At 41.8% G+C, this 26259-nt stretch overlaps 3 protein-coding genes and 1 long non-coding RNA gene across 7 annotated transcripts in view; 2 read left to right on the top strand and 2 right to left on the bottom strand.

Moving 5' to 3' along the window:
* Positions 1 to 731: 731 nt before the first annotated feature.
* On the bottom strand, positions 732 to 10292 carry LOC100551521 (uncharacterized). 3 transcript variants are annotated; one of them, XM_062971692.1, is made up of 3 exons: positions 10171 to 10292; positions 3453 to 3497; positions 732 to 2028 (listed from the first exon to the last, which is right to left on the bottom strand). In XM_062971692.1, the coding sequence occupies exons 2-3, from the start codon at positions 3453 to 3455 to the stop codon at positions 1060 to 1062; spliced, it is 972 nt and encodes a 323-aa protein (XP_062827762.1). In that variant the 5' UTR covers positions 3456 to 3497; positions 10171 to 10292; the 3' UTR covers positions 732 to 1059. The 3 variants fall into 3 exon arrangements, with proteins under 3 accessions (XP_062827762.1, XP_062827764.1, XP_062827763.1); XM_062971694.1 differs by lacking the exon at positions 10171 to 10292 and adding an exon at positions 9651 to 9716; XM_062971693.1 differs by lacking the exon at positions 10171 to 10292 and adding an exon at positions 7635 to 8088.
* Positions 10293 to 12002: 1710 nt separating this feature from the next.
* On the top strand, positions 12003 to 14427 carry LOC134296529 (uncharacterized). Its single transcript, XR_010003305.1, has 2 exons — positions 12003 to 12599; positions 14240 to 14427. It is a non-coding gene; the product is annotated as an uncharacterized LOC134296529 (long non-coding RNA).
* Positions 14428 to 14437: 10 nt separating this feature from the next.
* Positions 14438 to 22909, bottom strand: LOC103277699 (uncharacterized). Of its 2 annotated transcripts, none has more exons than XM_062971690.1 (3): positions 22818 to 22909; positions 17037 to 17081; positions 14438 to 15723 (listed from the first exon to the last, which is right to left on the bottom strand). In XM_062971690.1, exons 2-3 carry the CDS (start codon positions 17037 to 17039, stop codon positions 14746 to 14748), a joined length of 981 nt encoding a protein of 326 aa, XP_062827760.1. In that variant the 5' UTR covers positions 17040 to 17081; positions 22818 to 22909; the 3' UTR covers positions 14438 to 14745. The 2 variants fall into 2 exon arrangements, with proteins under 2 accessions (XP_062827760.1, XP_062827761.1); XM_062971691.1 differs by lacking the exon at positions 22818 to 22909 and adding an exon at positions 18319 to 20776.
* Positions 22910 to 25657: 2748 nt separating this feature from the next.
* araf (A-Raf proto-oncogene, serine/threonine kinase) overlaps positions 25658 to 26259 on the top strand; it is a 35771-nt gene continuing 35169 nt past the window's right edge. Inside the window, exon 1 of the mRNA XM_008103542.3 lies at positions 25658 to 25767. The gene's annotated coding sequence lies outside the window, so the exon portion shown is untranslated. The remainder of the gene's footprint in view (positions 25768 to 26259) is intronic.

Raw genomic sequence — 26259 nt, 5'->3', positions numbered from 1 at the left:
GCAGCTTCAAAGGAAGCACAGAGTCTCACTCTTCAAACAGATATTGATTGAGACTGAGAGAAGGAGCAAAAGGTAGATGTAGATGTATAACCAGTAGCTGAAAACATCTTCGAATTTTAACAAGCTTTGCTTTTGCTGTTGTTGTGTGCCTTCAAATCACTTCTGACATGGCAGCCCTATCTTGGGGAATTATTGACAAGATATGTTCAGTGGAGGCTTGCTTTAACTTCTGAGGCTGAGAGTGTGTGACTTGCCCAAGATCATTTAGATCAAGATCATGAAGATCACCAGGAGCCCCTGGTGGTGCAGTGGGTTAAAGCCTTGTGCCAGCAGGACTGATTTCTCCACTCTGGCCTCGCCATCCTCCTCGGGCCCTTTGGGGGAACCAAACCCAGCCCTTTTGGGGGAGAAGCGGCACCCATGACAGAGACCTGGAGCCATTAATGAGAATTACAAAACTCATCTGAAAATCATGTGTCAGTGTTTTGAATCTTAGTTTTTTTGCATGAGGGGGCCCTTATGTTTCTTAATATTGCTTTTTGTAATTCAAATATAATGAATTACAAACGAAAAATAAAATTTTGCACAGCCCTAATATTTAATCCTGAAGTGGTCCTAAGAACATGGAACTTTCTCATCTCTTCTAAGTAGCATGGCACCCCTGCTATTCCCCATGATCTGTAGATTCAAACAAAGACAAGATTTTTTTCAAGAAAAAGGAAAGGCAGAAAAAAGACTTCACCATTTTATTTATGTTCTCTTGACTGTGCTTCAAGGTGACGAGTGCTTGCCATCTTACTATAAAAAGGTAGCCATAAAAAAATAGCCATCGTGTATTGGGCTTCAGGCACCTGAAAGGTGGAAAGGACGTTTTGTTGGAAGTATTACATATTTGTCCTTCTTAACTTAAAAGGACTCAGTCCTCAGAGCAACCCAGTCCTGAAAGAGGGTGGGCAGATCAAGATAAGGGAGAGTATTAACAGTGCCATTCCACCAGGAGTGAGTCATTGAAATACTGGTACACAACGTCCTTTGAAAGGCCACCAGTATTCTGTAGTTTCACATAATTGTGCACAATTTGTGAAGTCTCTCCTGAGTGACCTCTATGTGGAGATCACGATAGACAAGACCAGTCCAGACCCCACCTTCATTGAAGGATATCACATCCCCACCAGGTTTCACTTTTCCAATGAAGGCTGTGAACGGCAAAGCAGCATCATTGTCCTTTTTTACCCAAAGGTTAGCTGTGGCTTTGGACCTGGGAGGCACTATCACTTCTTTAGTTACTTTCTCAGAAATGTGCCTGCTCACAGAGACAACATACTCATTGTCCTCTGTGTACTTCACAGTGGGTGTCACATCCTCAACAGTAAAAGAACATGAAGAGGGCAAACCAAGGCCCCATAGATGGTTCCAGATTACTCTGTCAGTACAGTGAGTATCCCAGTCCATGGTGAAAGTGTGTTGAATGGGTGCCTTACTCTGGTTGACATAGGTCTGTCTGTGCAAGAGATGGCGGCGACATTTCATTTGTGAGAAGTCTTTGAAGTTCACAGACAGTATTTCAATAGTAGGGAGAAGAAGATCTCCTATCAGAGGCCGGAAAAGGCATGTATCATCAGGAGGAAATGTGGCTGCTTCTAGCACATGGGATTTTCTATATATTCTTGCCAAGAAGAGGCCATTAGAGGCCTGAAAAGCTATTTTATTGCCTTGGTGGAACACATCAAATTGCAGAGAAGGATCTTCTGAATACTGGACAGGTAGGACAGGGAAGGTTTTGAGATCTGTTCCTACTTCCACTGGGGCCAAGCAGATGCCCTTCCAGTTTCTCAACATAACTTTTCCAAGTGATGCACGGATGACTTGAAATTTGCTTGACTCCTTCTTTTCAGATGTTCCCTCAATGGCAGCGTGAGGCAGAGAATCCCAGAACAAATAGTTGTCCATCTGGAAAGCCACTCCTTCCTCTACACGAATGTAAGCTTCAAGCTGACCCAGACCTTTGGAGACTTCCAAGATAGTGAGCTGAAATAGTAACAAAGTCAAATGTATTTCAGTCAACAATTATTTTCACATTTCCATTTTTTAAAGAGAAAACAAATGATTTCTCTGCCGCTACCACCAAGTTATTATAGATAGAGGAAGAAATGAAGAACCTTGGAATGGATGGGGGGAAATAATAGTGAAGGATATGTGGCCAATGTTTTACACACCCCAGTCTACAACCAATCTGCTCAATGCAACTACACCAATTTCAACCCATCCAACACAGTTCAAGGATTTAAATCCAATAGTTTTTCATACTACAGTATCCTCTTTAAAAAGCACTGATAGCAGAACACTGTTTGCCATTGCACCTAAAGCAGTGCATGACCCATAGGCCGCGTGGTTGCCTTTAGGTTAGTGGTTCTCAACCTGTGCGTCCTCAGATGTTTTGGCCTTCAACTTCCAGAAATCCTAACAGCTGGTAAACTGCTTGGGATTTCTGGGAGTTGTAGGCCAAAACACCTGGGGACCCACAGGTTGAGAACCACTAACCTAAAGGCAACCATGCGGCTTATGGGTCATGCAAGGCAGGCTTCTTATGCAGCTCTCTCCAAGAGGATCTCACTACTCTCTACCTTTCAGCACTCGATTCAAGTCATGGCTGCCTCACCCTGTTAAATGGCAGGGACAGCACTGATTTTCTGGCTAGTTATCAAATGAATACCGATCTAGGCCACAGTCCAATGTTTTCTCTTCCACATTCCACAGATAGTCATTGTATCATTGACAAGCAGAATCCTGCACTATCAAGAATATTCGTAGCTCAGAACATATTCTGCAGAAAAGTCACACAATTATTTTGCACAGAAAATTGCATTTGTCTGCCCAGGAAATAGCCTTTTTGAACAGAAAAAAAATTTCAGAGCAGATTATTATTTTCTACTGAGAAAAGGCCCATTTCTATGAAATCGACTGTGTGAATTTTGTGCAAAATAAGTCCTGAATTACACATAGTTTTCAAAAACTGTAGTGATTACAATGTCCTTGCAATAGGAGGGAATTGGCTAGAAATAAGAAGAAAAATCTGTTTAGAATTACACATTATCTATCCCTGTGACTTCTGCCTGACAGCCCACATCTTGGTTGTTCTACACTTTCCAGTTAAGTGGTGGAAGAGCACTATGTTCCTCCCACCAAACACCTGCCATTTCCCTTAAGATGTACTTTGAGATACAACAGCACAATTGAGAGGATTTGAAGAAGTGGCAGACACGGGAAAGGTTAAGAACATCTGCTATTATCACAACGATTTTCATTCATCATCATCACTACCAATCCCAGAGGTTCTTTTCTAAATGAAAAAAGGAGCATTGGAATACCCAGATGAAATGCACTTTGAACCCACAGTTCCATAAATCTTGCTCCTCCACCCCATCCCGCAAGCCAGATCACTTTGAGCTTACCATTTTAAAAAGGTTCTGTTAGCCTTGCAGCTGGCCACTTGCAAGCTGTAAGAGGAAGAAATGTGTCAAGTGCATACATAACATTATTGAGAAGCAGGTGGGAAAAACAGAACAGGAAAAGGGAATTGTAGGGCCAATCAATGGAGACTGGCAAAGTGCATAGTTGCCTTTGTTGGGATCCCAAGAGATCGCAGCAGAGGACCCAATGCCCCAGTTTCAACCTTAACATGGAACACCTGAAGAAAGAGCATGAGAAGAAATACATGTCCATATGCTCCACCTGTTTGAGGTGCACCAACCCTCCTGTGTCCCCACAATGGAAGAAGACGGAAATTTTGGGAATACGGCATCAGTGGCACATTTGAGAATACAGAAGCAGTCCTACACAGGATTAAGTATGTTTATGAGTCAAGACCACTTAGAAATGCAGATTAAGTATTTCTTGTCTAAAATGCTTGTGGCCAAATACACCTTATACAATTAGTCTGGAGGTAATTTCACACACAATATTTTTAAATACCGTATATACTCGAGTATAAGCCGACCCAAATATAAGCCAAGGCACCTAATTTTACCACAAAAAACTGGGATAACTTATTGACTCGAGTATAAGCTGAGGGTGGGAAATGTAGCAGCTACGGGTAAATTTCAAAATAAAAATAGATACCAATAAAATTTCATGAATCGAGGCATCAGTAGGTTAAATGTTTTTGAATATTTACCGTATTTCAAAGAAAAACAATGAACTAGCTCTATAAGTGGAAAAGTAGAGGCAACAAAAACAATATGGTATCAATAATAATCTAATAATAATAATAATAATAATAATAATAATAATAATAATTTATTTATTTATTTCGTGTCAAAAGCATTGTACAACAAATACATTTCAAATAATGGAAATAAAAAAAAAGAAATCACAAGCAACTAAATAGTTTTGGACCAAAAGCGGGCAACAGCAACCGCATTATCTGTAGCTTTAAACAACTCCTCCTCCGTACATGAGGCAGGGCATTGTGGGCAAGCATACATATGCTGAGTTGTTTGTTCAGCTCCACAGTCACACAAGGTGGAGGATTCCTCCAGGTAGTGCCACCTTGCCAAGTTGTCTTTTGATCTGCCCACTCCACTTCTGAGTCTGTTCAGGGACTTCCAAGTTGCCCATTCCTGGTTTGCCCCTGGAGGAAGACCCTCATGGGGGGGCATACAGTTGGGATTGCCAGGTTTAGCTGCCCAGAGGGACACCCTTGCTGTTGCTGGAGGAACATCAAGAGGAGTGGTGGTTCTCATGAAGCCCTTCCTTGATTTGAGTCTACTGGGAGGAGGCTGATAGTCATGCAGTGGGTGGCTTTCACAATGTTCAACCTTTTTTCTCTCACCGTTAGCAGCAACTTCCCGTCGCACGTCAGGAGGGGCAATGCCAGCTAACTTGTAGAGTTTATCAACAGGTGTAGGTTTAAGGCATCCCGTGATGATTCTGCATGTTTCATTCAGTGCTATGTCCACCTGCTTTGCATGGGCAGACTTGTGCCAAACAGGACAGGCATACTCTGCAGTTGAGAAAGACAAGGCCAGGGCTGATGTTCTTATTACTTGTGGGTCTGCTCCCCATGCGCTGCCAGTCAGTTTCCGCAGGATGTTATTGTGTGCAGCTACTTTGTATAATAATAATAAAGACTTCATTTGGATCCCACCCTATCTCCCCATGAGGAATCAGGCCAGCTTCCAACATAGTAACAGGCAAACATTCAAAGCCAACATAAACAATGCAGAGCTAGATATAAATCTATAATTATATATACTAATTTCACATATGCATTTACCCCTGAAACATTTGCAAATCCCCCCTCTATGTGTGTGTGTGTGTGCATTTCCCCTACAATATTTGCAAGCCATATATATATATATATTCATATCTATCTAGACATGTCTATATATATTTGTGTGTTCATTTCCCCCCTGTAATATTTGCAAGCCCTATATATAGGTAAGTAAGAATATATTCATATCTATCCAGACATTTCTCTTTATATAGATATTTGCAGAGACTTGCAAACATATGAGGGGAAAATTCATATATAAAATTAATGTATATAGATAGATACATATCTAAAGGTACAAAGAGATTGCAAAAGCTTGCAAGGGGTTAATGCCTATAGGAGAGTTTAACAAATATTTCAGGGGAAAATGCTTTCATAAGATTAATGAATATATATTTTTCTTCTTCCTGACTTGCAAACTTTCTGACTTTCTCTTTTCAAAACATTCCCTTGATTAAGAGTGAGGGAGGCTTTGGAAAAGTAAACACACTGATAAGGGAGGAGAAGAGAGAAATAGATCACATATTGCAAGCAATAGCCTGCAGGCTCCTTGCCGGCCTTGACCTTGACCCGATTATAAGCCGGGGGAGGCTTTTTCAGCTCATAAATAAGGGCTGAAAAACTCGGCTTATCTTCAAGTATATTCGGTACTTTTCTACATGAAACAAAATGTGGGTACACCGAACTATGAGAAAGCACAGATGTTACAATCTTAGCCAGTTTTGGACTTCTGGATAAGGTATGCTCAACCTCCACCACCTTCTTCACCTGACAGCCCACTTCACCATGAGTGGGAAGAACCCTAGTTCATCTGTTAGGAATCTGTTGGGTTGTAACTTCTTGTCAGCAGAACCAATGCTGGGAATGCCAATTCAAGTACTTCTGGAAAGCCAGGCAATTGCCGCCCTGGTATAGAGGGCATTCTGCATCTGCTCAGAGGGCATTGCCCTACTAAACAAACTGAGGGGATTGTAATCCACCATCCCATATCCAAAAAGAGCCGCTTGGCATTCAGAAATTGACCATGAAGATGACTACCAAATTGTTGGTGTGCTGTCGCACCCAAGCTGCTTTAAATGTTTGTTTTAATAGTAATATGTTTTATTATGGTTATGTTATATGTTTCTATGTTGGTAACTGAATGCTTTACCTACGTTGGAAACCGCCCTGAATCCCTTTGGGAAGATAGAGCTGTATACAAATCAAGTTTTATTATTATTATTTAACGCTAATGTGTCTTAACATTTTATCATCTTGGGGATGCTGGTTTGCCTTCCTGTTTGAGCAAGGAACCACACAGAATCAAGGTCCACACTATTGCTTCAGACTGTTGAGGGGCCAAATTATCATTTAAAAAAATACAAACAAATTCCTATGCACACTGCACATGTCTTATTTGTAGTGCAAAAACAACAACAACAACAATGAAATAACTATACAATATTTAAAAATAAAAACAATGAGATAGTCAAGTTAATTAGGATTTATTTATTTATTACAATATTTATATCCCGCCTTTCTCACCCAATAGGGGACTCAGGGTGGCTTACAATAAAACGCACATATAAAAACTGTACACTACACTATAAAGTTTTATTATTATTATTTAACGCTAATGTGTCTTAACATTTTATCATCTTGGGGATGCTGGTTTGCCTTCCTGTTTGAGCAAGGAACCACACAGAATCAAGGTCCACACTATTGCTTCAGACTGTTGAGGGGCCAAATTATCATTTAAAAAAATACAAACAAATTCCTATGCACACTGCACATGTCTTATTTGTAGTGCAAAAACAACAACAACAACAATGAAATAACTATACAATATTTAAAAATAAAAACAATGAGATAGTCAAGTTAATTAGGATTTATTTATTTATTACAATATTTATATCCCGCCTTTCTCACCCAATAGGGGACTCAGGGTGGCTTACAATAAAACGCACATATAAAAACTGTACACTACACTATAAATCAGTTAAAAAATTAACTTACATAAGACATTCATAAAACGCATTATAAACTACAGATAGGCGTGTTCAAGTTTAAAAGACTGGGTCTGTCAATTGAGTTCCAGCGTACATAATAGTAATTAATGCTGCTAATTGTTATTCGAAAGCCTGGCCCCACAACCAAGTTTGTTGTTGTTATGTGTCTTCAAGTCATTTCAGACTTTGGCGGAAAGTAAGTCTAAAACTGAGGGCGGGAGGAGGGCAGGTAAATGACCTTGGAGGGCCGCATCCGGCCCACAGGCCATAGTTTGGGGACTCCTGTCTTAGAGAAACAACAACGATTTATTCATTGGTCTTGGGCCTATCTCCACCCAGGCACTATCTTGATTTCCCCACAACAAAGTCCATACTTAAAGTTTGAAGGTTGTTCTTGAAGCTGCTGCTCGTGGAGGATTCTGGAGATGAAGGCCCGATGAAAGCTTCCCTTGCTCACTTTCTCTGGCAGAGGGGGCTCTGGGACACCCAGTGCCAAAGGTGGTCAGGCCGGAAGCTGAGAGAGCAGGCCTCGCCTATTGAGGCCTAGCACTGAAAACTCCACAGGCTGCTACTATACTAACCAGCAGTAGGTCAGTATAGCCGCATGAGTTCCCAGAATAGTAGTTAGTATTGGCTTGAAATGGCTTGTCCAAGCCTGGGTCTCGCTGAGACCGACTGCAGACACATCTTGCTTCCAAGATTCCTTGGTGGTAATAACTCCAATCTAAAATGGCTCCCTTTCCCCAGGCAAAGGGCCGGGCAAACTTACTGATGCAAACCAGGAAGGGTTTTCTTAAACTCCACCCTCAAAAACTAACAGAAAAAAATGACAGCTCTCAAGCTGTGGTTGGGTCAGCCAATAAAAGGAACTGGGACTTATACAGTTCCAGCATAGTAGACATCCCTTTTGCCCCAAAGTATTGGCATTCCCCTTAACATGGAGGCTCTATTATAATGAAGATAAATCCCACCCAGGAGGCTGGGAGAATCTTGCCCAATTTTTTCCTGAGTCATCAAAGAAAATAACATTATGTTTAGGGAGACGTTGTTTTCAAAGGGGAAATAATCAGTCATCTTTGCTTGGCTGTGGCTTTTCACCAGAACAGGAGTTGATACAAAGTTCTCTCTCTCCCCATCTACCTTGGCCAGCTGTGGCCTCTTAGCCACAAGTGTTTGTATTGGGCATTTTCAAAGGGAATTTTCAGGGATGGTTCCATTGACTGTAAGTCCCATATGTCCTGATTTAATGCCATATGACCTGATTTGCAAAGGCCCTTGTGATTGCTCCTGGGTTATAAATGCCCTTACCTAAATCAGTGGTTCTCAACCTGGGGTCCCCAGATGTTTTTGGCCTTCAACTCCCAGAAAGCCTAACAGCTGTTAAACTGGCTGGGATTTCTACGAGTTGTAGGCCAAAAACATCTGGGGACCCCAGGTTGAGAACCACTGACCTAAATGGTTCTATCATAAAAACATGTTGCTCCCACCTCCTTCCAAATATCCAACTTCTCAACAACGACCAGCTTTAGACTCAAACCCAGATCAATATTGTCTTTCCAGGATTTAGACACGTCATATTTTCCTGAAGTACATTAAATATGGGCTCAGCATTTCAAAAAACATTTCAACCCCCTCCCACCCCCGATTTTTTTTTTTCTGGCTATGGTCCTGTTTACTTTATCATAGAAGAGGAAAGGGGAGAGAGGAAAGAAATCTAGTAATACATTATATTTTAGCATGAACTCTCGTGAATATCCATCTGCCTCCTCAGATATGCTGAGGAAAGTTCACCACCTCCAAAATGTGCACTGATATTCATGAAACCTCACACTAAAATATAGACTATTCTTAAAGAGGTGGATAGATCACTTTTCCCTTTTTATGCTCATTCTTTTTTACTCTTGAAAATGGCTGGAACTAGCAGATGGTTTATTGGTAAATCTATCACTGGATTCAGAGGCAGAGAACCTCAGTGTAATGCCATATTAGCTATAATTGTAGATACAATGACTAAAGGCCAAGAAAGCATTCTTGAACTTATTTCTCTGAATGAACAGGCTTTGTGTATATACCTCACAACCTCTGAGGATGCCTGCCATAGATGTGAGCAAAATGTCAGGAGAGAATACTTCTGGAACATGGCCATACAGCCTGGAAAATATACAACAACCCTTTGTGTATATAGCTTTCAACATGACAAGATACCCCCCCCCCCCCCCCGCCGTATCTGCCAATCTACTTGGACTAGAATGGTGACATGAAGATTACAAACATAACAAAATTGACTCCTGGATCATTAACACAAGGCAGGGATTAATAGCAAAACTGGAATCTGTCTGAACATAAAAGACATCTGATGATATATTTAAGATTACGCTATACTAGCTCACCTTCGTAAGTAGTGTTGCACAGTGGTTCTCAACCTGTGGGTCCCCAGATGTTTTGGCCTTCAAGTCTCAGAAATCCTAACAGCTGGTAAACTGGCTGGGATTTCTGGGAGTTGTAGGCTAAAACACCTGGGGACCCACAGGTTGAGAACCGCTGGTGTAGCATATTGCAGAAGTGGTTTGGCCATTGGACTGCAACTCTGGAGATCAGTGTTCAAATCCCCATTCAGCCATGAAAAACCTCTGGACAACCTTGGATGACTTCCCCTTTGAATAAATCTTCCCATGAAAACTGTGTGGTAGTGGACCATAAGTCAGATACAGCTTGAAGATACACACCAACAACAACGGCCTTCTTGAAGTAGATTGCTCCTAAAAGATGAAGACACACCAGTTCCTTCAGTGAGCACTAAAGTTACAATTACTTTTCAGGAAAACTTACCCCAAGGAAGAAGAAAAAAACCTTTTTGAATTAAACTGGAAAAGGACTCTAACAGTCCATCACTTAAAATCAAATACTCACCACCAAATAATTCAACACAAGGACCAGCCCACTGTCTAAGCAGTCACTGTTGCTTTTAAGAGAGAGAAAAGAAGACAAATGGCCAAACCTCTATCTTAAAGACATTTTATGCTCCCACATGGAACTCATGCATCAATAAGAGGTAAAAGGGACACAGCTGATTCCAACTGAAGGCAGCTCAGTAAGAGGAAGGCCTTCAATTCTTCAGGCCTGTTTTTGAACTGACAAGAGTGTAAAAGTGTGGCTTGAATCTGTTTAATGATCAAACATTTTGCTTATTTTTATTATGTTTTATTAAGTTTTGCAGATCATTCTCAATCATTAAGCAGTATAGAGATTATAGTCAAGAAGTAGAACTCTAGGACTTGGAAGGGTAGCTATGAAGGAACTTAGCAAGAACTTCAAGTGTAAAGATAGATCATTGAATACTAAAAGGATGGTCCATGCCATCATATTTCCCGTTTCTATGAGCCACCGGTGGCACAGCGGATTAAACCGCCGAGCTGTTGAACTTGCTGACTGAAAGGTTGGTTCGAATCTGAGGAGCGGGGTGAGCTCCCACTGCTATCCCCAGCTTCTGCCAACCTAGCAGTTCAAAAACATGCAAATGTGAGTAGATCAATAGGTACTGCTCCGGCGGGAAGGTAATGACACTCCCATGCAGTCATGCCAGCCACATGACCTTGGAGGTATCTATAGGTAGTGTCGGCTCTTTGGCTTAGAAATGGAGATGAGCACCAATCCCCAGAGTCGGACACAACTAGACTTAATGTCAGGGGAAAACCTTTACTATGTCTGCCTGTGAGAGTAGGACAATGAAGAAAACTAAGAAGATGAGCTTCAATTAATTTGAAATGTGGTGCTGGAGAAAAGATTCTATAATATTATGGATTCATCCAAAGACAAATAAATGGTTCCTAGAGGAAGTCAAGTCTGAACTTCCCCCAGAAGCTAAGATGATTGTCATGCTTTGGCCATATAATGAGGAGACATGGCTCTTTAGAAAAGACAAGGATGCCTGGTAAGGTGGTGGTAGGAAATTCCAGATGGATAGACTCAACTGAGGAAGCCACAGTCCTGAGTCTACAAGAGCAGAGCATGGCTGTTTATGACTAACTTGGCGGTCTCTCATTCATAGGGTCACCATAAATTAAACTCAACTTGACAGAAATTATTAAAATTCCTTATTTACTAGAATTATTGATACTGTTCCATTATCCGGGTGGACTCCAAAAGTGGGTCTAGTCAGAGAAGGATAGTCCATTTTAGTGTGTGTGTGTGGGGGGGGGGGGGGGGTGAGTTGAAGGAGGAAAACAATTTTTACCATTTTCACTGGTTATTCCCTCCCTTCTTCCCATATCATAAACTATGGTTGTTTCAACAGTGGTGACATGGGTGAAAACAGGGTGAAATGGTTGAACTCCTTCACGCCCCCCCCCCCCTAAAATGGACTTTCCTTCTCCATCTAGTGCCCCCTTGTAGTATCCACCCAGATAATGGAACACCACCAAATTATTTATCAGGCAGTCCAGGAAATCTTCCCCTTGACCCCTCCTACCAGCACATATTCAATTCCTCCTTTCCAGACCGTACCTGAGAGCGAGTGATTCCATATTTGATGTGCCTTTTTCTTACATTATTATGTATGATTGTGATGTGATGACATTGTGTTAATCAAAGCAATGCCTCTTAAACTGTGGATTCCGACTACCAATGTTGGGGTTGCAAAAATGCTGGCAATAGTAAAAGGTTTCTCAACACCACCTAGTGGTTGTTTCTGACACCACATGATTCTGTTAGCAACAACTGTGCAGTGTGGGAGTCTGCAGAAAATGTTTCAGCTTTATTTCACAAAAAGGGGAAACCAGTCTGTTTAGCAAGCATCACAAATGCTGGTTTATTATCAGTAAATGTTTGATTTAACACCTATTTTATATACCTATATACTAGGGATTACATTAAAAATGGGGCAGAAAAGGGTCACGAGTGGAAAAAAGTTTAAGAAGTGCTGGTCTAGAGCATGGTTTTTTTTTCTGTGCCCTTGACCATGGCCTCTTACACATAGCTGAATAAATTCCCACATTTTCTGCTTTGAACTGGAATATATGGCTGTGTGCACTCAGATAACCCAGTCCAAAGCAGATATTGTGAGATTTCTTGCCTTGATATTCTGGGCTACATGGTTGTGTGGAGGGGCCCTATGAACCTCCTCCAGCACTATTCACCTACAGATCTGTTTCTGTTCCTGGAGAATCTACAGATGATGCACTCTTAGCATCTCTCTTCCCTCAAGGGCAGGTTCGATAGATGGTATCCTTGAAGTGACTGGCTTGACCTTGAAGGAGCTGGGGTTTTAATGGCTGATAGGGAGCTCGGGCATGGGTTGGTCCACAAGGTCACGAAGAGTCAGAAGCAACTGAACAAAAACAGTAAGTCCCAATTAATCTTCTGATGTCCCATGTTTTCCATGGCTTTTTAAATATAGTTTTCTCTCGTTTCCTCCCACATCACCTTTTTATCGCCACCATGCTTGAGTCTCTTAATTTTTGGATAGAAAAATTGTGTGTGCAAATGACAATCTGTGAGCAACTATGTTTGGTAATTCATGCATCAAACATTGGATTTAGAAGCTTCAGGGCTTGGGAGGATGCTGAAACGGCAACCTTATAGAAGATAGGTAGAAGAAGGCATATTCAGTGCTTCTTCCCACCCTCCAAAAAGGCAGTGCTCATGCTGTTCTGGAAGGCTGCTATGCACAACTCTCCAGAACTGTAGACTTTTTTCTGAGTCAGATCCAGTGGGAATGGTAATTTAAAAAGTTGCCTGTGGCATGATACAAGTACCTGTCCTCCTTGCTCCATCCATGTCACCATTCCTTCTTCTGGCAGTCCCCAAATCCAGGCACCCAGGAAGTTCCAAGCAATACCGGCCCTTTTTTCAGTTAAGCAAATAACCCAAGTCAATAGGAAGGTAATACATCTTTCAGAATGTGGGTGCATACTTTTTTCTATGCCCATGCCATGGTCAGTGGGCACCACTTCTATTCCTAGTCTGCAGAAGAGAAGGCTAAGAGGAAACATGATAGCCATGTACAAATATGTGAGGGGAAGTCATAGGGAGGAGGGAGCAAGCTTGTTTTCTGCTGCCCTGCAGACTAGGACGCAGAACAATGGCTTCAAACTACAGGAAAGGAGATGCCACCTGAACATCAGGAAGAACTTCCTCACTGTGAGGGCTGTTCGGCAGTGGAACTCTCTCCCCCGGGCCGTGGTGGAGGCTCCTTCTTTGGAGGCTTTTAAGCAGAGGCTGGATAGCCATATGTCGGGGGTGCTTTGAATGTGATTTCCTGCTTCTTGGCAGGGGGTTGGACTGGATGGCCCATGAGGTCTCTTCCAACTCTACGATTCTATGATTCATGCCATGAAGGGGAGCATCTGTTAGCTTGCCATCCCAAAAGCGAATCCTGTGAAACAGAGGGACACATAATGGTTCTTCAGGAAGAAGCATCTCTCCAGGAAACCCACTCCTTCCATAGCTTATGTCTAAGCCAAGAAGGATGGAAATAAGGGGTAAGCCAAACTGTGGGCCTGCATGTTTTAACATTAAGCATAGCATGGTAATATGGCAAGTGTTCCCTTGAACCTTGGTGGGTTGGATATCCAATCTCATGCCACTCAAGTCGTCTCTTCTGTAACCAAGGCCCCTTCCACACAGCTGAATAAAATCCCACATTTTCTGCTTTGAACTGGAATATATAACAGTGTGGACTCAGATAACCCAGTTAAAAGTAGATATTGTGTGATTTTCTGCCTTGATAGTCTGGGTTATATGGCTGTGTAGAAGGACCCCAAGATAGAAGGCTACGCAATACCTTCCAACATTTCATGGATAGAAACCGGACACACGTCGCTAGGCAAAACTGGAGTGTAGATAAGGTGGCATATATTATTAGTGAGGATGAAAATACAAACTAGGAGAGGCTGCAGCAGTTTGCTTTTGTATGAACCTCTATTTTCTCTCTGCCCTCTCCTTACCCAGTTAAGTGCAACCTTTTCTTTTTTTTTTACAGCAACTGAAGTTAGTAACAACTGAAAGAAGCTGAAGACAAAGGGGAAAAGTGGAATGAGATAGAAACTGGGACATTTCAAAGACAACTGAAAAGATTGGATAAAAGATAAATTGGCACAGTTCCTGCAATTTAGAACAGTCGGAACGCTCCACCCCTCTGCTTCCCACCAATACAAAAAACAAACAGAATCTATGTGAGTTTCTTTTAAAATAAGTTTTATTTGCATGCTGTCAGTTGTGCTACTCTCCCTCTTGACATAAAAAGGCAACCATCAATTTTTTCAGTCACCTGAAAGGTTAAAATGGAAGTATTGTAGTCTCAGAGACATTCCCAAGAATAGCCCTTGCCTGCTTTGACCTGGAAAAAAACCAGTCAGCAGCTGAATCCTAAAATGGGCCAGTCCAACACATAGCCCTAGCATAGCAGTCACATTAGTTCAGGACTGGACCACTATCAACTTGGTCCCCAACTGGGAAGCCACTCCACTACCATCACTCTCCATTGCCTCACATGACTGGGCAGAAGCCAAACATTTTTTCAAGTGAACATTCCACCCAAAGGTCCCCATAAATAAGTCCCATCCAGGCCCCATTCTCATTGAAAGTTTCATCGCGTGCACCAGGTTTTGTCTTCTGGATGACGGCTGTGAAAGGCAAAGGTGCATTAAAATTCACCTGGACAAAAAGGTGAGCTACGGCTTTGGTTCTGGGCGGTACCTCCACCTCTTTTGTTACCTTCTCAGAAATCTCCCTCCCCACAGAAAGGAGGTAGTCGTTGTCCCTGGTGTACACCACAGTGGGCTTTGCTCTCTCGACAGTGAAAGAGCACAAACAGGGCAAGCCAAGCCCCCACAGACGGTCCCAGATAATTTTGTCAGTGCAGTGGTCTTCCCAGGTCATGGTGAAAGTGTGCTTCACCGGTACATTTGCCCAGTTGGTGTAGGTATTTTTCCCCACAAGCTGGGGGTGGAATTTCAATTTTGAGAGGTCTTTTGGGATTATGTTCAGCATTTTCAAGGTAGGGGGTGAAAGGTCTCCGATCAGGGGCCGGAACAAGCAGCTCTCATCTGTAAACAGCTTGACTGCTTCCAAGACATGGAACTGTCTGAACACTCTGGTCAAGAAGAGGCCATTATAGGCCTGAAAGGCTACCTTATTGCCACTATGAAAGGCAGAAAACCGGAGGGATTCATCTTCTGCGTAGATAACAGGTCTGACAGTAAAGGTATTGGGCTCTTCCTCTACCTCCTTCACAGCAAGGTACATGCCCCCCCAATCCTCCAGCATAACCTTTCCTGAAGACAGTAAATGGATCTTGAACTTGCAGGACATCTTCTTTGGAAATATCCCCGCAATGAATGATTCGTACTGGTCAGTGACCGAGGCCCAGAACTGGTCATTGTCCATCTGAAAAGCCACTCCTTCCTCTGCCTCAATGTAGGCTTCAAGCTGGCCCAGGCCTTTGGTAATGCTTGGAAAGAGGGCCTGAAATGGAAGGACATATGAGCAGATTTTAATGGTGGTTTGGACTCATGGGCTGGTGATACAAAAGTCTCCCTAAACAACAAATTGTGCCCATTTCCCCTTGGTCTGTAATCTCTGCTGAGGTGCGGAAATAACACTCTACACATTTGTAGAGAAATTATTTTTCTTTTAAGTTACACTGGCCAAAGCACATTTTGGTGCATCAAATGATAACCATGTGTCTGGGTATCTTTGACCGGCTGATTCCAAAATGGCATTAGTTTTCTTCTATCAGATCTAGATTTTGAGATACAGAACATATGCTACATAGCATTCACCATATGTTTGTCCACAGAAACTTATGATAATATGTATGAAACTAAAGTTGATGCAGTCAATCTAAAGCAATTTTATGAATCAGCACCACAAATACCCCAGCAACAGGTATAATAATAATAATAATAATAATAATAATAATCATCATCATCATCATCATCATCGTCGTCGTCGTCGTCGTCATTTGTATCCCGCTTTTCTCCCTAAATGGGACCCAAAGCGACTCACAACATTATATAAAAGACAATACAAAACAATATACATATGTAAAACAATAACCTATATAAACATTTACCGTAAGAAATAAACATATTTGAAAACATTGTCTAAAAGCCAAGACACCAAGGGAAAAAAACTTTTTGTTGAGCTGTGTTATTTTTAAAAAAGGACTCTAGGATGACCTGGAGACCACAGTAAACATTGTGCAGCCACATTAGCCCGCAGTCTCCGCCTTTTGCCATTTCTGCTATATGAACGTAATTTCAACTGTGTTTGCTGTATTTTCCATTTACGATAGCATAGTTGCAATTGTGCTGTGGACAGTCACCAGTTCCATCCATGCACCACCCAACATCTTTCCCCTACCCCATTATAAACCTACTGACCCAGCTGTGTCCAGAGGTTTTTGGCATCTAGAACCAACAACATGTTATCTTTGTGATCTCACCCACCAGTTCTAGATTAAAAGAAGGGAAGCAAGGGCAAGTGAGAATGCTACGTCCTGGGTATCTCCAGTAACATCATCCAGAAAACCTTGTTATTTCCCTTACTCTACAGAGGCGTCAAATACATTGATAAGGAAACATTTCAAAATGGAGATGTTTGATTTAACCGCTCAGGACTTTTCCTTGTCTCTTCTGAAACACGTATTCCCAGTCTCTTCCTAAGTTGCTTCCCATACTAAGCAAAGAGACATAGAGGTATATGATTACAAACAAGATATTATTTAACAAAATCCTTCTGCCCCCCTCCTTAGAATCAAAAATGTTTGAGCTTACCATTTTAAAATGTTTCTGTAGGTCTCACAGGTGGACAGTGAAACACTAGAAAAGAGGAAAAAATGGGTCAGGTTTATCCATGCACTACATTACCCAAGATTTTGTGGGAGGGTAAGAACAGAGTGAGTAGAAGACAAATTGACAGAGTTTGAGTATGCTGGAGCCCTGGGAGTCAGGCCTCTTCCACACCGCTAAATAAAATCCCACATTATCTGCTTTCTTCTATCTAACTGGAATATATGGCAGTGTGGATTCAGATAATCCAGTTCAAAGCAGATATTGTGGAATTTTCTGCCTTGATATTCTGGGTTATATGGCTGTGTGGAAGGGCCCCCACTGAGCATTTCCTGACCCCATCCTATACTTTGCACAGTGCAGCTGGAAAAGAAGCAGAGGCACTGCAAAGAATTCATGTTTCTATGTACCTGTCTCTTGGAGTAGCTCACTGAAGACAACTTGCTTAAGGGCCATGGATTTATGGCTCAGCATATGACTGATGTACCAAAGAGGTTCCATATATAGAATATAATTTACAATAATATATAATATTATAATATATTGTATATGCATATAATATTAATTATATTTTGTAATACAATATAATACTAATAATACAATATAATATTAATTATATATTATATATTACATGTAATATTACTAATAATATTACAATATATTGATATAGTACAATATAGTAATTTATTGCCAGTATTGTGCTATTAAGGCAGGAATGAAGGGGTAGGAGGAAATGGCCATATAAGGAGGTACGAGCAGGCCAGGAACACAGCCGATGGGTTATCACATGATTTCCCCGAAATCATGTGTTTTGAGAGAAACAAAAGTAATGAAATGTAATACTGCACCACAAATATGCACCAATGGTTTGATATGTGGGCGGTCGTAAACTGAACCCACTGAATTGTATAAATAGACACTCGACCCTGTCTGCGGGGTTCTCCCTTTTCAGCATCTAGTTGTGCGTGGGATGAACCTCTGCAGCTGCAGGAAACTTTTAGTAAACTGCTTTCTTTGGAAAAAACCTCCAGTTGTCTGTCTCCTACTTCCACTGCGTCCGCACAGACACACAAGCCGAGAAGAGGGGAAGTCTGGTTTCCGCTACATTTTCTGGTGACCCCGACGTGATTCCACAATAAGACGGGCCAGGAGATCGGAGACGGATCCCGTTGGCGGGACGGTCCCAACTCGGCGGTGGGGGCCGGAGGCAACTACCGTGAGACGAGAAGGGGCCCCTGAATATTGTAAGACCGGCTGCGGTACTTGCCTCTGATGCCAACGCCGGCCGACGGTGGGAGCCGCAACGACAGCGAGGTTCCAAAGAAACCAGGCAGGGAAAAGGATCCAGGGAAAAGTCCAGGGGCGAAGGTTGGTCCGACGTCTACAGCAATCTGGCAAGTATAGTGGTTAAAATGAGACACTAAGGGAACAGCGCCGGGAGGGACACAAAGGTTCCCAGGGAGGTATAAAGGGGTTCTGTCTTGTTATTCCTGACACACACCGTTGAGTGTCCAGGTGCCCAGTCCAAGGCAGTCCCCTCTATTAGGCAGGATGGGAGGCAGTGGGTTCAAATCCACCACCCCATTACAGTGTATGTTAGACAATTTCGGCTCAGTTGCAAGTAGAGCCGTAGAAGGAATTCCCCAGAGAACAAGACTTGTGAGGGTGCCCCAAGACCAAGTCGTGCAGGACTCATGAGGAGTCGCAACTCCCGGGGAAAGGAAAAAAAAAAAAACTGTTTGATTTCTTTGTTATGTGTGGGGAATAATGAGTTTCAAGTTCTGCATGTTTCGTGGTAATATTGAAGTGAAAATGAAAAATGAGTCTATAGATTTACACAAAAAATGTTGAGCACAAATATCTAGAAATGTTTTATTACGGTTGAAAAAATCTGATCCGAAGAGGGTCTGTCTGTGTTAGTTTGCTTTTGCTGACAAGCTGCAGAGAGGCGAGAAAAAGGGAGGGAGTTAAAGTGGTGTTGAGGCTCAGAAAGTTTTTTTTTTTTCCTTGTTATTTCTGAGGAACAAAGGCTGTTTTCTTAAAAAGTTTTCCTTTGCACCTGGGCCTCATGCCAAAAAGATAGTGGGAAAATCTTGGCAACAGTTCAAGGTAAAAACTCCCTGTTATTCTTGTTAAAACTCAGGCGAAATGCCCAGAGAAAGATAATGGAATTCCAGTGGACAGCCAAGGTCAATGAAAGCCGCTGTAAAAATGTAATGTGAATTTAATATGAAAAAAAGAAAGAAAGAAAATGATGATGTAAATGTGTGTATATATATATATATATTGGGGTTCTGTCTTTCACCTGGATCTTAAATCCTTGCTTTTGGACTTATTTTGGGACAACTGGGTGAGAATGTTTCATGAGCTGAGATAGAGTGTGTGACTTTATCTAAACAACTAACCACTAATCAGAATTCCTGTGGACCTTGTGTGAATGAGATGTATGTGTTGAATTCAAAATGCATAAAGAGTTATAAACAATGTTAGTAGATTTGTTCAGAAGCAATTCGGAAGCTGTAGATATTTTTTTTTGGAAAAAAAAAATGGTCTTAGGCTTGAAAAAAAAAAAAAATCCTTGTTTTGAAAGAACAATGCTTCAGTGTTTTTAGAGAACATGGTGCTACAGACTTTAAACCCCTTACAGGTTATAGGGAAATGTTGGAGGTTCTTTTTTTTTTTTGCAGCACTTTGGAATACAAGGAGAGGAGTTATTGGTTGTAGAGACTTTGTATGGAAAACTGTCACAAGTTGGCAGTGCAAGAAAAAAATATATATATATATTTGTTTTTGAAAAAAAAAATTGACCCCATATTCCTGACACAGAAGGATTAAGAACTGACATTGATTTTTAAATTTTTGATTGACATTTTATTCAAAAAGGGAGCTAGTGCCCAAGTGATAAAAAGTTATCCTTTTGAGAACCAAAGACATGATATAATTGGCTACGTCTCATGTTGCTTCATAATAATTTTGTGAGATTTGGATTCTGGACTTTGTGATTTTGGCCCAACTCTTTCTAAAGGTTACGGAAAGGAAGGACTAGGACTTTTGTAAACGGGACATTAGATCATGCAAATAGGGGCATTTTTTTCCATCGCCCCCAGCCTGGATTTTGCCAGATTTGAGAAGCGGCAGGAGGCTTTTCAACGTGTGTTACTAACAAATTTTGAGCTGTTCAACGAGTCGGTGTAAAAGGGGAATTGAGTAAGTTTAACACTGCAGCAGGACTGGAGTGGAAGATTGCATTGCAGCAAGTGGATACACGATTGTTAAATCGTTTGCGGAAAGGAAAAGAAAAAGATGCGGAGAAGAAAGATTTTGTTGGATTTCAAGACAGATGAGTGTGTTGTCAAAGGCACAACCTCTGAGGAGGCCTGCCTTGGATGTGAGCGAAACGACTAGAGAGAGTGCTTCAAGAGCCATACAGCCTGGAAGGATGAGTATTTCCCTCCCCTTCTTTTCCCTCTCATTGTTTTTTGCTACAGGTCCTGAACTCCTATATGGGATAAACCCAGAAGTCTATGAGACATGTTTATTGAGAGGCCTGGGAGGGCCTATAGGTGTTGCTGAGTGCTAAGGCTGTGATGGAGTGTGGCATCAGGCTGGAGGCTGTAAGGGCTGACCAACTCAACAACATACAATTTTCTATTTTGACCCAACTCTCCTGGATAGGACCTTTTGTAATGGGACATTGCAAATAATTCGGATTTTTGACGGATTTGAGAGACAAATGAGGGACTTTTTTCATATGCCATCTAACAACCTTGCTTTTTAAGCCAAAAGGAGGATATAGCACGGAGGCAATGTGACAAAGAATAAAATAAGTTAACCATTGCAGCAGGACCAGAGTAAAAAGGATTACTGCAGATCGCGAAAGAAGGCCCATGGAGGAATCATTTCTCAAGAGGCCATGGAGGGGTCGTTTGGGAGCTGAATAGTGGCCTACCTGCCTCACCCGTGGAGAGACAAGGGATTTCAACAAGATTGGCTGAGACAAAAGTGATGCCGAACAGGATGATCGACAGATGGGTAATCCGTTCCCCCTCCCCCATTCTCTCTCACTGTCTTCCTGCTTTCTTTTTCAGCTTTTTGGACTCCTGTTCCTAAATTGGAGATCCATAAGGCATTGTTACTGAGAGGCCTGTTTTCCAAAATGGAGATCCATAAGGCATTATTACTGGAAGGCCTGTTTTGGAATCAAAAACCCGTAGGAGTTTAAGTCTACCCCACGCCACACATACTGGGTATAACAGCTAAAGCCCTGTGAGAGATGGAGATTTTCTTTACAGACTTTTCTTTACACAGAGACAATTCTTAGAGACTAGAGACTTGATTGGACAAAGAGACTTTCTTCAAATTAACTGAACATTATTCCTTTGATCAAGGAAGAGGAAACACACCCCCAGTTTGACTTTATGCCAAAGACTGAAAAGACCTGAAAGTTGGACATGTATGTGAATGGCCACCTCTGGCCATAGCAACAAATCCATCATCGGAAGAAGCCAAATGACTGGGCTAGATCAGAATTCTACTGTGGACTATGTCCTTTCTAAAACCTGATTAATATTTTTAATCCTCATGTGTTGTTTACCTCTGGTGATGAAACTATGTACAAATGCTATTCTGCGCTCATTTTCCACTAAAAAGATAGCTTGGCTGCAAGCGAGAAGGGATTGGAGGGACCCATAAGTCTGCTCATTTGGTTTGCTTCAGCTTTTGTATACACGCTTCGCAAAAAAAAATAAAAAAAAAATGGGGGAATAAGGCAGGAATGAAGGGGTAGGAGGAAATGGCCATATAAGGAGGTACGAGCAGGCCAGGAACACAGCCGATGGGTTATCACATGATTTCCCCGAAATCATGTGTTTTGAGAGAAACAAAAGTAATGAAATGTAATACTGCACCACAAATATGCACCAATGGTTTGATATGTGGGCGGTCGTAAACTGAACCCACTGAATTGTATAAATAGACACTCGACCCTGTCTGCGGGGTTCTCCCTTTTCAGCATCTAGTTGTGCGTGGGATGAACCTCTGCAGCTGCAGGAAACTTTTAGTAAACTGCTTTCTTTGGAAAAAACCTCCAGTTGTCTGTCTCCTACTTCCACTGCGTCCGCACAGACACACAAGCCGAGAAGAGGGGAAGTCTGGTTTCCGCTACACTATGCTAATAATATAATATTGTATGTAAATTTAATTTGTAAGCCTCTCTGAGTCCCCTTCAGGGTAAGAAGGGCGGGATATAAATGTATTAAATAAATAATAAATAAATAGCGTAAGCAGTTGGTTCCTTCATAAAACCTCTAAAAGCACCTGATCCTGTCTGGTCTTGGAAGCGAAGAAGGATCAGCCCTGGTTGGTACTTGGATGGGAAATGAAGATCTACATTGCAAAGGAAAAAGTGGCACAAACTCTTCTAAGTACTACTTGCTTAACAAAATTCTGTAAAATGTATGGAGTTGCCCTAAGTCGGCAGACATACAACAACATGTATGAATTCATGCCTCAGACATTACAAAGCCATGATATACAGGAACAAGCTTTCTTCAAATGCTGCTGCAAAGTTCCTTTAATTAGGCTGGCCCTATAATGTCTTTTTTTAAAAAATAAAAAACCCATATATACATGCACACACACACCTACATAATTGAGAAAGGAAGTGACATAGAGCTGCAGTAAAGAAAGAAAGAAAGAAAGAAAAGCAATTTGTGGTTTCAAAGTCTATAAATTATTACATATTAAAAATGCCATCAAACAACTTACCACAAAGGTGGGTCCTGTAGATTAACACTTACTTCCAGAGGGGAAGAAGAAGAAGAAAAAACAGCCACACTTGCCTATGAGGCATTTTATGCCTCCCACCATTATTGGGGTCAATTAAGATCAAAGAGTTACAGCTGACTGTGACTGAAAATTACAGTAGAGTCTCACTTATCCAACGTAAACGGGCTGGCAGAATGTTGGATAAGCAAATATGTTGGATAATAAGGAGAGATTAAGGAAAAGGCTATTAATCATCAAATTAGGTTATGTTTTTACAAATTAAGCACAAAAACATTATGTTATACAACAAATTTGACAGAAAAAGTAGTTCAATACATAGTAATGCTATGTAGTAATTACTGTATTTGCAAATTTAGCACCAAAATATCACAATGTATTGAAAACATTGACTACAAAAATGCATTGGATAATCCAGAACGTTGGATAAGCGAGTGTTGGATAAGTGAGACTCTACTGTACTTGCTTGTACTGATAGAAAATGATTGAGATCCTTTGGACTGATGCAGTTTTAGGGCTGTGTAAGTAATTGCTGGATCTTCCTACCTAGCTGGAGACTGAAATAGTGAGACCTGACATTATAGCTCTAAATACATATAGACATATTATATAAGCTGGCCATCATTTTTACGAACTTCTTTTGTGTGTGTGTGTGTGTGTGTGTGTTTTAAAGAAATTATTGGCTGAGCCAAATTGGAAAAGAACACTAGGATAGCAGGGCCATGACTTTGCTGGATCATGCTCATTTTCTAGCAATGGGTTTGGCTTGTGTGAAGGATTGAGAAATATATCTCAATATATTGTATGATACAGTATATTAATGGAGCAGGTGAGGCATGCATGCCAACATCACATTGGTGAATTATATCTGCTTGGGTAGGGGGATGATGGCTTTTAGGTTTGTTCCTGGGCTTATTTGGAGCTGATTTAGAAAATTGCAGTGGATAGACCACAACAGCTTTAGTTTCTTAGATATGTTATCATGATTTTCTATGGCAAGCAGAAGGCTACTGGTATATGACATATGTTCTGAATCTCAAAAACTAGAGGTGATGGGGAAAACTGGTGCCATTTTTGGAACCAGGTCAAATATAACTGGGGCCCCTTCCACATAGCTACAAACCCACATTGGATTGTTGTGAGTTTTCCAGGCTGTATGGCCATGTTCCAGAAGCATTCTCTCCTGACGTTTCACCCACACCTATGGCAGGCATCTTCAGCAGTTGTGAGGTCTGTCAAGCCCACATTATTGGCTATGAACTAGAATATATGGCAGTGTGGATTCAGATAACCCAGTTCAAAGCCGATATTGTGGGATTTTCTGCCCTGATATTCTGGGTTATATGGCTGTGTGGAAGGGCCCTGGGCTAACATTTGAGACACCAAAATGTGTGTTGGCTAGTGTAATCCAAAAAGATTTTGCCAGTTCCTTTCTCTGAAATATAGTCACTACACTCCAACCAATAATGCCAGCATACTATGAGTGGCTTCAACCTACAGAGAAAAATCTACTCTAGTCCAGACTAAAATCCGTCAACAAATATGGAAAAGAAAATAATGGTCTGCGGACTGGAAGCACTCAATATATACATTCCAATCCCCCCAAAAGTGGACACCAGGGATTGCAGTAACCATAAGACCATTGTATTACTTTCAAATGCAATTGAAGTGGAATCATCCTATCTGTTTAAGTTCTATGCTACAGTAGAGTCTCACTAATCCAAGCCTCGCTTATCCAACCCTCTGGATAATCCAAGCCATTTTTGTAGTCAATGTTTTCAACATATCGTGATATTTTGGTGCTAAATTTGTAAATACAGTAATTACAACATAACATTACTGCGTATTGAACTACCTTTTCTGTCAAATTTGTTGTATAACATGATGCTTTGGTGCTTAATTTGTAAAATCATAACCTAATTTGATGTTTAATAGGCTTTTCCTTAATCCCTCCTTATTATCCAAGATATTCGCTTATCCAAGCTTCTGCCGGCCCGTTTAGCTTGGATAAGTGAGACTCTACTGTAAATGCATTATAGGCCCCTTCTACACAGCTGCATAAAATCCACATTGAACTGGATTATAAACAGGATGATTTTCCTTTTTGTGGGGTACATCTGAAGCATTTTTCTGCAGAGTCCACTGCATACACTCCATGTTGTTGCTAACAGATGTGTGTAAATGTGTGGTGATCAGAAACCTTTTCGTGGCCCCAACATTGAACTAAAAGGGGTGGGAACCCGCAGTTTATTCCATAGACTGTTTCCTTGTAAATTGGAGCAGAATGTGTTGCTGTGAGTTTTCTGGGCTGTATGGCCATGTTCCAGAAATATTCTCTCCTGATGTTTCACCCACATCTATGGCAGGCATCCTCAGAGGTTGTGAGGTCTGTCGGAAACTAGTCAAGTGGGGTTTATATGGAAGGTCCAGGGTGGGCGAAAGAACTTTTGTCTGTTGGAGGTAAGTGTTAATGTTGCAATTGGCCACCTTGATTAGCATTGAATGGCCTTTCAGCTTCAAAGCCTGGCTGCTTTCTGCCTGGGGGATCCTTTGTTGGGAGGTGTTTGCTGATTGTTTCATGCCTGGAATTCCCCTGTTTCTGAGTGTTGTTCTTTATTTACTGTCCTGATTTTTGAGTTTTTTTTTAATACTGGTAGCCAGATTTTGTTCATTTGCATGGTTTCCTCCTTTCTGTTGAAATTGCCCACATGCTTGTGGATTTCAGTGGCTTCTCTGCGTAGTCTGCCATGGTGGTTGTGAGAGTGGTCCAGCATTTCTGTGTTCTCAAATTATATCGCTGTGCATGGGAATGAAAGGGTTAACTCCCTTAGTTACCCCCCAAAGAGCCCCGCCCCTTATGGTGACGTCGGCGCTCAGCGCCACGCCCCCTTTCGAACGCTCGCACAAGATGGTGGCTGTCTCTGGGCCAGAGGTAGGAAGTCTCCCTTTCCTTGGCTTTTCCTCGCATTCCGATGGGCTCGTTCGGCCCCTCCTCTCCTTCCCGGAGTGCCCCCCCCTATTTTCCAGCTCTCTTGGTATCTTCCTGCCACTTCAATGCGCTTATCTGGCTTGGGAACCCACACCTTCTTTTTAAGGGGGGGGGCGGGGGGCGCGAGTTTAGAGCCGCTTCCAGACGTCACTCCGGATTGGGAATGCGGTCGGACTGGCCCGGATTTTGCCCGCAGCTCTGGTTTAAGTTGCAGGACGGGAGAGGCGTGGACTCCTCCGCCTTCTCCCCCTTCTCACCTATGCTCCCGAATTGAGATCCCAGTCCCCAGGCAAATGTATTTTTGCACTGCATCTCCCATCATCTCCAACCTTTGTTCCTGTATTGGACTGTAATGGACTTCAGCTCCCAGAATTTCTAGGTTGCATCTACACCGTGTAATGAATGCAAAGTGACACCGGTTTCACTGCTGAATGC

Source organism: Anolis carolinensis, chromosome 2 (genome assembly GCF_035594765.1).
Source record: "Anolis carolinensis isolate JA03-04 chromosome 2, rAnoCar3.1.pri, whole genome shotgun sequence".
Classification (NCBI taxonomy): Eukaryota; Metazoa; Chordata; class Lepidosauria; order Squamata; family Dactyloidae; genus Anolis; species Anolis carolinensis.
Note: the sequence above shows the minus strand (reverse complement) of the source record. Positions and strands in the feature narration are given on the sequence as shown.